Source organism: Etheostoma cragini, chromosome 20 (genome assembly GCF_013103735.1).
Source record: "Etheostoma cragini isolate CJK2018 chromosome 20, CSU_Ecrag_1.0, whole genome shotgun sequence".
Lineage (NCBI taxonomy): Eukaryota > Metazoa > Chordata > Actinopteri > Perciformes > Percidae > Etheostoma > Etheostoma cragini.
In genome coordinates, this window is record NC_048426.1 from 19,948,850 (window position 1) to 19,963,152 (window position 14,303).

Sequence of the window (14,303 nt, forward strand, 5' to 3'; positions counted from 1 at the left end):
ATTGGCTGCTTAGAAATTAAGTGTTAACGAGCAGTTGGACAGGTGTACCTAATAAAGTGGCCGGTGAGTGTACTTGTTAATGAACTTACTTTAAAGCAAGTCACTTGAGTTTTTCAAATCAGTTACTGCGTATGACGTTGCAGGTCGAAAATGGTCGTGAGAGAAGTAGAGAACTATAATGAAGGAAGCAGAAGTTTAATTCCTGTTTCCATGTCTGTTAATTTTGCTTCTCTGTTGATTTAAAAAAAATTCTATTTCTCATGTGCTTTGCACTTATTGTCGATGAATGAATTAATGAAAAATCCGCTTTTTGCCTTAAGCACTGATTTAAGTACGCTATGTTTCTGCGGTCTTAATCAGTATGGTACAGTAAAAATGAAAGCCTTAAAGCAGTGTGTATGTCTTTGTGTTTTAGGTGTTGGCCAGGAACCTGTACAGTGTTGATCTGAATGAGCTGCCTCTGGACAAACTTAGTGAGCAAAAACAGAAGAAACATAAAGGAAAAGGTTGGTCTGTCACGAGAGACCCTGTTAACCCTCACATAAAAACATACAGAACTTCATACTAACAACATGTGTATGCTCACCCTTTTCTTTACTCATAATATCAGTGCATAGTTACAGATAGAAGTAACATATCTCCTGAAATAAGTACCATTACATGTCCATTCATCTACACCAGGTATAGGTTCGGAGGGCCAGCGGCAGATTGTGGATCGTTCCTTCTCTAAAGGCTGGAGCAGAGACCAACCAGGCCATGCAGCAGCCATGAGGCAGCGAAGCGCCACCACCGCTGGTTCCCCAGGCATCGAAAAGGCCAGGAGTATTGTTCGCCAGAAGACTGTAGGTTAGTATCCCTCCTCTTACACAACTGTCCTCCTCAAGTTCTATGTTTAAAGGCCATACAACTTTGCTTTTAGTCATGTTGATAGCACAAAAAGGCACTGTTCTGTGTATTTGTTTTAAACTGACTGGCATGTGTGTGTATGTGAGCGTTGAAGAGGAACACTATTTGGAAAAAGAGAAGTGCCCTGTCTTTCCTCTGTGTACTTAAAGTGGCTATATGTAACGTTGCTACTATGCATATCTTAAACTGCTTGAAAAGCATGTATCAACAAGGATCTATCAAAATGCACACAATTAAGTTAATTTTAATCACCTTTTATTCTGCCAATTTGCCCTTTTATGAATCACGGTATAGGCTTGAGCTGTATCACACAATCCGGGTATACCAGGGTATTTAGAAATCCTGAAGACGCTCCTCTTTCTATTAAACTGATACGCAGATTCTGTACTGATGCAGGGTTTCAGCCAGTGTATTGCAAACCAGATAGGCAACTGGGCCGAGGTTGACTATTTGGGGTACTAATGGACTAAGGGAACTAATAGGAATTCGCCCAAGCCTATTATATTATGTGATTTGTTTCAATAAATTATGTTTTACTCCAACTGTCCGTAATGATAAGTGCTTGACCCAACAGAGCAGGGTAAAATAAATGCTAAAATATTTGGACTTTAGGAAGCAACCACATACAAAAATATGGTGATTGCAGGATAACTGTAAGAACCACAAAAGTCTCAAAATGTCCAAATAGTTTATTACCCATACTAAAAGACCTTTTGCTCATATTTGCAGCTTCTCTGGGCTTTTAAACTGCATTTTCTGTGGTTTGGCACCATTTGTACAAGTATTAACACCTCTCAGTGTGCTTTTTTTCTCTGAGAAATGAGTCCACACATGCTAACCAACATTTTTTCTTCATTTTTTCTTCTTTTTTTCTTTTTTCTTCTTTCAACGCATTTCTTCAGTTGCATATTCAACTGTGATTAAAAAGTCATAGACTTGGTCAAACTTGCATATAACCTCATGTGTTGAGACTGCAAGTTAACAGTGGATCTGATGAGTATTAACAAATGTAGTGCTCCTGTGTATCATGGTCTCAAGAAGAGATTTGACCTGTGGGATGTCAAACTGCCACAATTGTCTCATTCTCTTTCCTCTAGAGCTAACCCTGTCTTACTACTCATTCACTTTCCCCGTCTGTTTCCTTCTTTGTCCACCCTCTAACCTTCCTCTTCTCTACACTGTCCTGTCATCTGTCTTTTCCCTATAAATAATTTGTCTTACTTTTGGCATGTCATTGTTTTCATTCCTTTCACTTTTCCATCCTCGCCCATATATACACCTTTCTTCCACTCACCTCTTCACCATCACTTCAACAATACCCTCTTTTCCTCTCTTGCTTCTTTCTTTTATTGCCTTTTTCTTTCTTTTCTGTCTCACACTCTTCCCCCCTTATTCTGTCTCTTTTCTATCTGTTCTTCCAACCTATTCAGCCCTGCGTAGCTGCTCTACGGGGGACTCTCTGCTGTCCTCAGCCTTTATCCGCAGTGCTAAGAGTGCTCCTGCTCTGGCTCCGCCTCTTCCTGTCCTCCTCCACCACCACCACCCTTTACTACCCCCCCTTTCCGACCAGCTGGCAGGTACACACTCTTTGCACTACCTGCTTGCTTGCCTGCTTGTCTGCCTGGAAACTTTACTTGTCTCTACGTCTGTAAGAAGTTGAAACTTTATGCCTGTCCTCTTATCTCTATTATTTTTCTGACTGCCTATTGTCATTACTGAAGCTTCAATTAGCATATGATACAGCCTGCGCTTTTTTGACCTGTAACAGGGATTATCAGTTTTTAGAAAAGCTTGAACCTCACTGATGCATCATTCTCTTGAAGCTGTGCAATAAACTGATCGGCATTGCTTTAAAAATTAATGTGACAAATGGATAAACAAATTTAAAAAAAAAAATTGTTGACGTGGCTCATTGTTTGTTAAGAACTTGTTTCCTCCACAGTCTCCCTAAATATTTGGGTTATTGTTTTTAACATTTGATGCTAAATTTGAATTTTGCCCATTTAGAGAATTACATGTTACCAAGTCGACACCAAAGAATGACACCTGTCAGTTAGTGTTCGCTATTTCTTGTAGAATTTTCAAAGTTGGAAACAGTTTCTGTCTTTTTTTGTTGACATGTCTGCACTTGACCTACCTGTTCTCCTTTCTGCTTGCTTGTTTCTCTTCCTGTTAACTTGAATGCCTGCAAAGGACATCCCTCCGTCCTTTCTTTAACTCCTTTTGCCTGCATTATCTTTTTGCCTATTAGCATTTATAAGCACATAAGCATTTATAAGCACATAAGCATTTATAAGCATATAAGCATTTATTTCCCCTTTTTTTCTATGCCTTTCTCGTTGACTTACCTATCGCCGATGTTGGGGGATGTTTCATTTGATGCCATGTAATATTGGGGCGGCATTTCATTTGACTCCTCCTTTCTGTTCTGTATTTTTTTTTTTTTTTTATCATATCCTCTGCCAGAGCCATTTATTGTTTTACTTGTTGTTTAATTGTACAAATCCCAATTCCAATGAAGACGTGTAAAATGTAAATAAAAATAAAATACAATTATTTGCTAATTCTTTTCAACCTATATTCAATTGAATACACTACAAAGACAAGATATTTAATGTTCAAACTGATAAACGTTATTGTTTTTGTTGCAAAAATTCCCACATTTTGAATGCCTGAAACATGTTCTAAAAAGCTGGGACGGGGGCAACAAAACACTGGGAAAAAAGAACACCTGTTTGGAACATTCCACAGGCAAACAGGTTGATTGGAAACAGGTGAGTGTCATGATTGGGTATAAAAGGAGCATCCCCAAAAGGCACAGTCGTTCACAAGCAAGGATGGGCGAGGTTCACCACTTTGTGAACAATTACGTAAGCATACAGAAAAACGTTTTTCAATGTACAATTGCAAGGAATTTAAGGAAACAGTCCATAATATCATCAAAACATCCAGAGAATCTGGAGAAATCTCTGCATGTAAGCGTCAAGGCTGAAAACCAAAATTGAATGCCCGTGACCGTCAATCCCTTAGGCAGCACTGCATTAAAAACTGACATCATTATGTAAAGGATATTACCAAGTGGGCTCAGTAACCCTTCTGAAAACCGTTGTCACTTAACACAGTTTGTTGCTACACCTAAGTCAAAACTCAACCATATAAAAGCAACATCCAGAAACGCCACCGACTTTCCTGGGCCCAAACTCATCTCAGATGCACTGATGCATAGTTGAAAAGTGTGCTATGGTCTGACAAGTTCACATTTTTTAAATTGTTTTTGGAAAACATGGACGTAATGTCCTCCGGGCCAAAGATGAAAGGACCATCAGGATTGTTATTAGCGCAAAGTTCAAAAGCCAGCGTCTGAGATGGTATGGTGGTGTGTTAGTGCCCATGGCATGGGTAACTTGCACATCTGTGAAGGCAGCAATGCTAAATGTAGTACTAATAATGCTGAAAGGCGGATACAGGCTTCCACAATTAGTGTCCTCAGTTCCCAATTGCTCATTGAGTGTAAAAAAAAAAAAGCGATTTAACACAGTGGAAAACAGGTTCCTGTCTTAGCTTTTTGGAACGTGTTGTAAAGTTTCATAAATTGAAAATGAACAATAAAGTTTATTAGTTTGAACATTAAATATTGTGTTTTTGTAGTGTATTCCATTGAATATAGGTTGAAAAGGATTTGCAAAGCCTTGTATTCTGTTTTATTTACCTTTTACACAACATCCCAACTTCATTGGAACTGGGGTTTGTATGTTTAATTGTGGTGTGTGTTATGTGGTGGTCTCTGATAAATGTTCAGAGCTCTCTAAAAGTTGTCATTTATTTAGATTTGACATTAAATGGAAATCTGCCAAATTGACAGATGTTACTAACAACAAGGGACATATTAAATATAATAGATATTCGGACAGTTGAAAATGTGTGATTGAGGCTAAGCATGCATTTCCTTTCTTTTATGAAATATCCTGTTTAGCTTTATCTGTCTTTTCATGGAATTACTATTATTACTATGGAATACTTTTGTTAAAGTAGACTTTAAAGGGGAGGTGGTCATCTTGTAGACAGCTTTTCTTTTCTCAGCCACCAGTAATGTTGCTCTGAATTGATTAAGGACCGTAGATTACAATAGATCGCTTTAACACTAACTCCTTTACACACAAACAAATTACATAATATCGGTGTTTTGATTAAATCTATAATATTTATAATACTTTGTTTTTGGCTCTGTGCATTTGCATATTATCTTTTAAGTATCTATATAGGTATCTGTAATATGTGCGTTTACATGTATCTCCCATTTACCCCTCCACTAACCTCACTTCCCCTCCCCTTCGTCTTCCCCAAATTATCAGACCTTGAGGACCCGCCAATCACACTGGCATCCCGCACATCTCGGATGCGCCACTCTTCCCAGAGCGAGGAGGCCCCTCCCACCTCCTGTTCTGAGGTCTTCCATGCAGGGGTTTGTGACCTGGATGCCCATGCCCCTTCCTCCCTTGCAAGGAGCAGCAGTGCCTCTGACATCATGGAGCCTTTCATCGTTGAGCGGGTTAAAGGTGAAGATCCCCAGAGGGATACCACTTCGATTCCTAACCCCCCCCACCACAGCTCCACAACTTCTTCCTTACTCGCAGCCAGTAACCACGCAGCTCACCCACTCCCACACCCCCTCACCTCCCCCTCTCCCACCCCTTTCACCTTCTCCAATGGTGTTGTTTCCTCTGAGAGACAAGATGATGGTAATGTTTATAACCAGTTCTGGCACCAGATTGGCTCTCAAAGCCGAGGTTCTAGTACGGATTGGGTAAGCGACTGGGATTCTGCCTTTACCTTTTCATCTGAAAAGGAAATTGATGTAGAGGAGGGTGAAATGGGGGCTGGGGTAGAGGAGGAGGATTTATTCTCCTCAATTAGGGACTACCTCACTAACAAAGGAAGTGAAAGGAAGAAGGAGACAGGAGAGAGAGATGGTCCTGGTCATGTACTAGAAAACAGTGTTGTAACTTTACCTGTGCAAACAGGAGTTGCTAGAACACAAATGGCATACCCAGGACAGGTAGGAGAGGCAAGACAGGTGGTGAGAGATTACAGGCAGACTTGTAAAGAGGACAGAAAGATAATTAAATCAGTGAGACATAGCAGTGTGGATTCAACAGAGGAAAATGAAGCAGAGCAGCGAAGCATCTATGAGTGCCTGGAGTTGCAGTGTCAGTGGCTGTCACCCAATGCTAAGGGGACTGCTGGCTTAGAAAGACAAAGTGTGGAGAAGAAAGAAGAAGGGAATGCAGGAAAGGCAGAAGGATGGGAAGGGAAATATGATGGATGGAGGGAAATAGAAGAAGAGAAACAGGGTGATAAAGATGCTGCAGCAAATGAGAGGTCCATTTTAATTAGACAAGATGCTAACGCAGTAGAATCTAGCACTGAATTAAATCAAACATCAGACCCAGCTAAAGCCAAGATGTCCCTTATCAGCACCAAAAGGCACCATTCTGGGGGTGTTCATGTCAGCTTCCGGCCCTTGACTGAGTCAGTACAGTTCCACAACCCCCTTGAGAGTAAAGAGGCCCACTGGAAAGCCAGGCTGCGTCGTCTCAGTCACTTCCACACACACAGCCACTCAGCTGGGGAGAGGCCTGGAGCTGGAGTAGGGTCAGGGGCAAAGCTGGGGACAGGAGGTGCAGGTAAGTGTGGCTCTGTGGCCTCTGGGACTGTTACAGATTACAGCAGTGCAGGGAACACAGCAATTGCTGGAGGCCTGGAAAACAGGGCTGGGACTGGAGGGGACAAGGACAAGCCACATCCCGAATCCTGCGTGGGATCCAACTTGGGCTCTGAGGCTGGGTTTTCAAGCAATTCAGGTTTCACTGGCGTTTCGTCAGGTGTGCGTGGCCGATTGGGACGTTCTGCTTTGCGGTCTCGAGCCTCCCGCTCACGGTCTCAGGAGCCTGGCAGCTCTGCCTCACGACATCACCAGGGGGCTCTTCTTGGTGGCGTTTATAAGACTGTTGTTCACGCTCTGTCCTCGAAGCCACGGCCCCGAGGTCAGGGGTCATCCCAAGGCTCGTCGCCACAGCGGCAGGGCCGGGCCGCCACGGGTGACGCATCGCTCAGAGACCTCTACTCCCATGTCCTGGGCTACTTTGGGCGAAAGACGACTACGCCAGGTGAGGATCGCAACGAACAAAGCGCTCACAAAGGAAACTCTGGAAAGAAATACTGTGTAAACACACAAACACCAACAACTCTCTTTTCATTTTTGGCTGTTTTTAACTGATTTGTTATGATGGAATGATATTTTTTTGGCTGACACTCATCATCTTGCTGCTGGACTGAAATTCAAACTCCCTGTTGATGTGTTTTCTCTTGAACGTAGCCCCTCCTCCAGCCTGCCTCCTGTCAAGGATCCCCCTCCTCCCATACCTTCCCACCTGTTCTTTTACCTCGGAAGCCCCCTTCCCCCTCCTCCTATCCTCTTCCTTCTAAGGGCTTTGGGATTTTAACATCCTCTCCTCCTACCCTTCTTCTCCACCTCCCTCTCCTCAATGTTGCATGCGGCCATCTCGTGCCTCCTTCGCCTCCTCCCCGGACTACGGCCCCTCTTCAACTGCACAGGAGGAAACCACAGTCACCAGAAAAACACAACTGCCTGTAGGAAAGATAAAAGCACAGATAAAAAGAAATCCGACTTGGCTTTACAAAATACCTCAAAGAAAGCCCACAAACGTTTTGTGGCATTTGCCATCAGCTCTTTGTTACATTTAGATTTACATGTGTAGATATGACGGTTTGAGTTTGTTGATCATTTTAGAAAAGGAAACACTAGTTTATATGCATTAACATATTGCTGTAGTTCATTCTCAGACCACTAGAATGCAGCATAAGACCTTATGTCAGAATAGCCATCTACCGGTATATAAGAGTAGTATACACAGAATTTGAATGGATAAGAAAAGGTATGCACTTTTAAACCAACAATCTTAAATTGTTATTTGCCTTGTACACTGCCATAAGATAATATCAAACATGATCAGTGCACATTTGAATCCGCAGTTACAGCTTTTATATTCATTCTAATTCTCGGGGCAGCAGACTGCAGAACAGGTTTTAAATGATTTTATCCTGAGGATCAGATGTTTGAGCACCGTGATCCATCAACTGAATCCATCTTTATGTGGAATCCACCCCAATCTTCTGGTACCCAATGCAGTATAAAACCAGACAATATGTGCCGCGATGGTCTGGTTGTCCGTCTGGCCGTGTGTTAAACTACTTAAACTCGATGATTGCTGGTGTTTATGCCAAATCCTTGTTCTATGAACACAGGTGGTGGAGTCGTCCATCAGGGCCTTATAAGCTCATTGTCAAATGCATAACTCTGTAGGAGGACAGCTTTTCTCACACAGAAATAGGCTCATCCTGATGGGCTGAGCAAACACAGAACATGTAAATATTCAGTGCACAGATTTGCAGAGCGTAAAGCCATATTGGAGGGCAAATTTTGTGCGACGCATAACTACTGTCCGCTAATGTCACATCAAAGCATTTCTATGCTGCTACTTTTTACTTGAACCGCGACATTAACCCTTTTATGCCATAGCGCCAGTGTGAAATACATTGCATATGCAGGCATTTGTGTACAACAATGTCACTGGAAACGGATTGGAAACTTATTTTCAGGCCAACATATTGTACCATAAACAATTCTCAGTCCTGTCATTGGTGATATGATGGCAAATAACCATAACATCAGAGGTAACTGACTAACAAATGAACTGTAAGCGGAGTATCGTAATGTTAAAGCCCAATGCTCAAAACAAACAATTTTGGGATGTGTTGGTAAGTTACTTGCTACCAAATGCAGGTGCCCTTCATGTGATCACCGCAGCGAGATACTGATTTTTCTAATACGCATTTAAAATTAAAATGATAGAAAGGCATTTTTGCACTGACCTCTGTGGTTTAAAGGTTTTGCTTGATTGTGCATCTGACCACATCTTGGACAGACAATGTCCTGCCCTGAGTGATGTAAAATTGCACTTGGCATTGCAGTTTGAACACAGCCTGTCTTGTCCCGCAGTTAGTGGCTGTGCTGTCACTGAAGGCTTCTGGTCTTGATTCTTGAAGGAAAAATGTGCAGCCAGGTGAAATTTTCATCAGCTAGGTGGCAGCAAAGTACATATTTACATTCTGTGTTCAATAACTGAGCTTAGCTTTATTGAGCTAACTCCTGGTATTGGGTTGTGGACTTGACCAGACTCTATCAGCCACATGCTTAGGAATTAAAAGATGAGTTGTTTAATACTGTAGGCAGCATATTGACTTTCATCTGATTTGGGATTGATGGATGCTCTTTGCTTTCAGAGTTCACAAACTCAGACTGACTGCTGTCATTGCTACCAAGCTAACATCAACATAAATCATAGTAACATAACCGAACTAATGTAGGCCTCTGATATGCTGCTTGTTTGGACCTAACAAGTTGATACTCTCGCTGTGCATGTTGTGAATAACTCCTGCATTGCTTTTCTGGTGGGTTTGCCTGCTGTGTTGTGGCTTTTGTTGAATCAGTCTTTCTAAGGACTCCATTACATACATACCAGGATAGCTCTCACAATTCAGAGAGAAGCTCCAGTCTTTTGTATGGTTATTGTAATATTTTTAATATAATATGTCACACAACAACAACAAAACACAACAAGTATCTACAGCAATAACTTGGACACTCCAAGGCTATAGTCACTTTCATATAGATTATATAATATATTTTATTTGGTTATGTAATATATTACAAACTACTAAAAGTTAATACTCAGTTTTGTGTATTTGAGCTGTTTGTGGAGGTATGGATATGCCACTGTCTATCATTGTGTTTGTTCATCTCGCCTGTTTGCGTGTCCACCTGGGAATCTTCATCCCCTCTTCCATCATTGCTGTGTATGTGTGTATGACGGGTACTATCAGTCTTTGACATAAATCATCGTATATCTGCCTCTAGCTAACAAAGACGAGGTGGTTCAGAAAGCTCGTCCAGTCTCCAGTGACGTAGGAAGTGCCAACCCAAACTTTTCTGACCTCATGGATGAGTTTATCCAAGAGAGACTGAGGGCCAAAGGAACAGCGGTGAGTACAACACACACACACACACACACACACACACACACACACACACACACACATTTAAAGTCAGAAAACAGCTACAGCTTGGTGGCCAATCACTGCTGACGATTGAACAGGGAAAGAATGAATTTCTTAGGACCAGCGCTTCCCTCACTGAAATTACATTTTCATGCTGCTTTCTTTTGGATACACAGGGCCGACGTGGCAGCAGCCCGGGAAGTCTGGAGGTTCCCAGGGACCTGCCGGAGCTCCTGGAGGCAGGTCAGAGTCCTGGATCACGACCCTCAGATGATCCCCGTCCTATTGATGATCCAGGAGTTCCCTCAGAATGGACGTCACCTGCAAGTGCCAGCGGTTCGGATGTCATCAGCTCAGACAGCCAGTCGGACTCCTTTAATGCCTTTCAGTACTCCAACTGCAAGTTTGATAGTAAGTAACTATCAGACTAATATATACAAGCTGTGGACGTGCTACAGAATACGTGACTCAATTTGGTATTTTTTTAGTCAAGTATTGTCAAAATCAAAAGTAATGGTCCTTGTAAGTTGCTCTTGTGGGATATAAATAGATATCCAGTATTTACATTGATTTGCAAATATGTAAGCCCTGAAAAATGTTTAATGGTCAAAATTTGTTTTGTAGATTTTACATTCAGTTCAGAACCATGTGGAGTAGGTGTTGGGTCTGGGGGAGGAGGTCAAGGCAGCTCACTGGACCAAGACAGCCTGGGAGGGGGAATGGCTTGTGATGAACATGAAGTAGCCAGTTTGACAACACTTCACATCGACTCGGAGACGAGCAGCCTGAGCCACACTGTAACTGTTACTGGTAGGCACTTAACATAAAGATCTCTCAAGCAAATGTGTTATTTCAGCAGATCTAAATATCCAAACCAAACTCTAGTCTAAATATTACCTACCACATAGTTCCATAGTGATTTTTTTCTGCATAGTGAGTATATTGGGACCTTTAATCTGTACATAATTGTTCACATGACATTTGCATATGTGTAAACACATTTCTTAATGGCCTTTTAAATTATGTGTGCTGCTCTGTACACGGCCATAAGACATTATTATGTGTGACTTTTCTTATTCATCAGCCTCCTTACAATTGTGATGTACATCTCACATAACTGATCTTAACACATGACAAATCTTAGAGAAATCAGATTTGTTGGACAGGTTTTGAAAGCAATCCTTCCTGGCATGTGACAAAACAACATGATGTTATTTCAACAAGCGGCTTTCCTTTTTGGCTGATATCTCCTAAACAAGAATTCTGTCTCCTGGACCATTCAATGAAAAAACATAGCAGTTGAGTTTTTCCAAATGTCTTTCTTCTCCTTCTTGTGTGTACTGTATATTTCTTTGTCCAGGTTCTGAGAGTGCATCTCCCATGCATTCCCTTGGGGGCTCTCGCTCCCAGACGCCCTCCCCTGCCACACTGACAGCAGAGCACGCTGATCATGCACACGCCCACTCACACACACATCTACAGCTGGACCAAAAGCTCCACAACTCTGTCCTGCAGACTCCAGATGACCTGGGTAATACACATGCACACTCCCAGACATGTGAATTTTTTCTCAGCTGTGAATTGGGGGAAAGAGTTACTGATGATTTATTGACTGATTCTAGAAACTAGCGAGTTCCCCAGCGAGGACTGCAGTGTCATGGCGGGTGGTTCTCTAACTGGATGGCATTCAGATGTTGCCACGGTAATGTGGCGGAGGATGCTGGGTATCCTGGGGGATGTCAATAGCATCAAAGACCCAGAGATCCATGCTCAGGTTTTCGACTATCTGTGTGAACTTTGGCAAAACCTAGCCAAGGTGTGTACTAACACACAGTTGTTACATTACTGAATATGAGAGAACACTTCTATAAAAATTGTGGGGGTTTTGTGTAAAAAGACATTGTTGTTTTCAGATAAGAGATAATTTGGGCATTTCTCTGGACAACCAGTCATCTCCCCCGCCCCCTGTTCTGATCCCACCCCTGAGAATCCTCACCCCCTGGCTCTTTAAGGTTTGTCATGTTTTGCCATGTTTCAATTTTTTTCCTTTTGATAAATAAAAACAAAAATTGTTTGCTAGATAAAAGATCCTCTTAAACAGAGACGGGGAGGCTTCCACAAACAGGCTAGCAGACACCTTAACTTGCTTGTATATATGTGTGTTTAATTTCATATGTATAAATACAGTATATGCATGTTTTCCCCTAGGCCACCATGCTGACAGAACGTTACAAGCAGGGGAAACTTCATGCCTACAAGCTGATCTGCAGGATCATGAAGAGAAGGCAAGATGTTTCTCCAAACTCAGACTTTCTCACACACTTCTACAACATCATGCACCAAGGACTGATGCATCAAGACCAGGTAGTGTGTGTTGTGTGTGTGTGTGTTATGAAGGTGAAATATTTAAAATATTAATTTAGAGCTATGTTTATATTTATTAAATGTGTTTTCTACAGGACATTGTGAACACCATCATAAAACACTGCAGTCCAAGGTTCTTCAGTATTGGTCTACCTGGAGCCACCATGTTGATCTTGGACTTCATCATCGCAGCTTCTAGAGTCACCGCCTGCTCATCGCTCAACGTAAGAAACACACCTGTGCAGTGTTGTTTGCAACTATTGTGACACCTGTACAATACAAGTAGGCACATGAATTTGTTATTTTTTCCCACTATGTCCGTCTCTCTATTTTCTTTGTGTCTCTATCACTATCCTTCCTCCTTTCCAGGCTCCAAGAGTGGAGGCCCAGATCCTGCTGGGATCTTTGGTGTGTTTTCCCAACTTGTATGAGGAGCTTCCAGCCCTCCATCCCACTACAGCCGACGTGGTGCTTACCAAGTTTCCTGACGTCAAGGTAGATCATGCAGTTAGTCATTTGTGTTTGAAGGGCTCTGCTCTGTGCTTAGGCAATATCATTATCCTTTGTGATAGTATGAAGGTAAACCACAGAATTAGGAGAACACAGGAAAAATACTGTTGTTTTAAGACAAACCGTATTTAAAAAATATTTCCGGGTTGACAGGCGATCACATGATCATGACTTTAATGTTCCTATTAGTGTTCTCAATGTTGTTAGATTGCACCATAAAAGTGAGATGTCTGTCACAGATAAAATACTCTTGCTGAATCAAAACACGTCCGTATACTTTAAAACTGACATCCACCAAAGCATCGGATCAAAGTCTATCTACTTTTGAGTGTAATCCAGGTCAGTCCAAACCTTGTAACACACCTGTCTGCTGTCCACAGGGGGTGTGAAAACCAGACTAATAGGTTAATGTCTCATTAGTCATTCTTGTAACAGTCCAGAGCTATGGGAGTAATGTTGTTATTGTTGTTGTTTCTGTGTAAGCAGTTAATGCCATGCGTGGCAGCATCCCTGGCCCGCTCACTTGTTTCTTACAAGGCACAAACTTGTTTTGAATCACTAAGCTGACATTAACACTGTCCGCAGGAGGTGTGTGTGTGTGTGTGCGTGTGTGTGTGTGTGTGTGTGCGCGTGTGTGTGTGTGTGTGTGTGCGCACGAGAGAGAGAGAGAGAGAGAGAGAGAGAGAAATATTTGTTAACACCTCATCATGTAATCCCATGTATAAATTTTCTCATTATTTGAAAAACAATGAGAGTGTGTAAAAGGTGAACTTTGTGTGAGACTCGAACAAGATGCTGCACGGTACGTAGATATTTACATAACTAATGCCTTTTATTGTTTTAATTAACTGACTTTGGCTGTATGCTTTGTTTTTTTAGGAGCACATTATCAAAACCATCTTGACCTCTGCCAGAGAGGAACCCTCTGCTCCTGCTCGGTAACTTACCACATTTTTTAGATCATAGTTTGTGGTGGTTTTGTTATATTGGATAGCATTATATTAAAATGTGTTTCTAATATTTAGTCCACCCAATCCTGTGTTTCCACTGTATGGTACGGCTCTACTCAACACACTTTTTTGGGAGCAGTTCTTTTCGTTTTTCTACTGTACATAGCATTATCTTCACTATCTATTTTGCAAGGGCACAGTGACTACATCCGGGGCTTCACGCTCAGCATGGTTGGGATTGATGTAAAGAAATTCAAACAAGCGAGAGGGAGTTTGCCACTACCCCAGAGATGTATGCCTAACCATACCCTAGCGCTGACACCGCACTGTGGACACAGGCAGTGGTGGAACAAGTATTCAGATCCTTTACTTAAATAAAAGTACTAATACCACACTGTAAAAATACACTGTTACAAGTAAAAGTCCTGCATTGAA

The 14,303-nt window shown here is 41.9% G+C and overlaps 1 protein-coding gene across 9 annotated transcripts in view; it reads left to right on the plus strand.

Annotated features, from left to right (window-relative positions):
- The window catches only part of ralgapa1 (Ral GTPase activating protein catalytic subunit alpha 1), a 70,246-nt gene that overhangs the window by 12,561 nt on the left and 43,382 nt on the right, over positions 1-14,303 (plus strand). For 4 of the 9 annotated variants that reach the window (XM_034858333.1, XM_034858334.1, XM_034858336.1 and 1 more), the window contains exons 16-29: positions 416-506; positions 682-846; positions 2,337-2,483; positions 5,259-7,073; positions 9,905-10,029; positions 10,221-10,455; positions 10,669-10,854; positions 11,405-11,575; positions 11,667-11,860; positions 11,958-12,056; positions 12,253-12,408; positions 12,504-12,632; positions 12,778-12,903; positions 13,798-13,856. In XM_034858333.1, coding sequence (XP_034714224.1) covers positions 416-506; positions 682-846; positions 2,337-2,483; positions 5,259-7,073; positions 9,905-10,029; positions 10,221-10,455; positions 10,669-10,854; positions 11,405-11,575; positions 11,667-11,860; positions 11,958-12,056; positions 12,253-12,408; positions 12,504-12,632; positions 12,778-12,903; positions 13,798-13,856 — 3,698 coding nt within the window. The remainder of the gene's footprint in view (positions 1-415; positions 507-681; positions 847-2,336; positions 2,484-5,258; positions 7,074-9,904; positions 10,030-10,220; positions 10,456-10,668; positions 10,855-11,404; positions 11,576-11,666; positions 11,861-11,957; positions 12,057-12,252; positions 12,409-12,503; positions 12,633-12,777; positions 12,904-13,797; positions 13,857-14,303) is intronic. The other 5 variants (XR_004654824.1, XM_034858340.1, XM_034858339.1 and 2 more) reach the window with 4 other exon arrangements.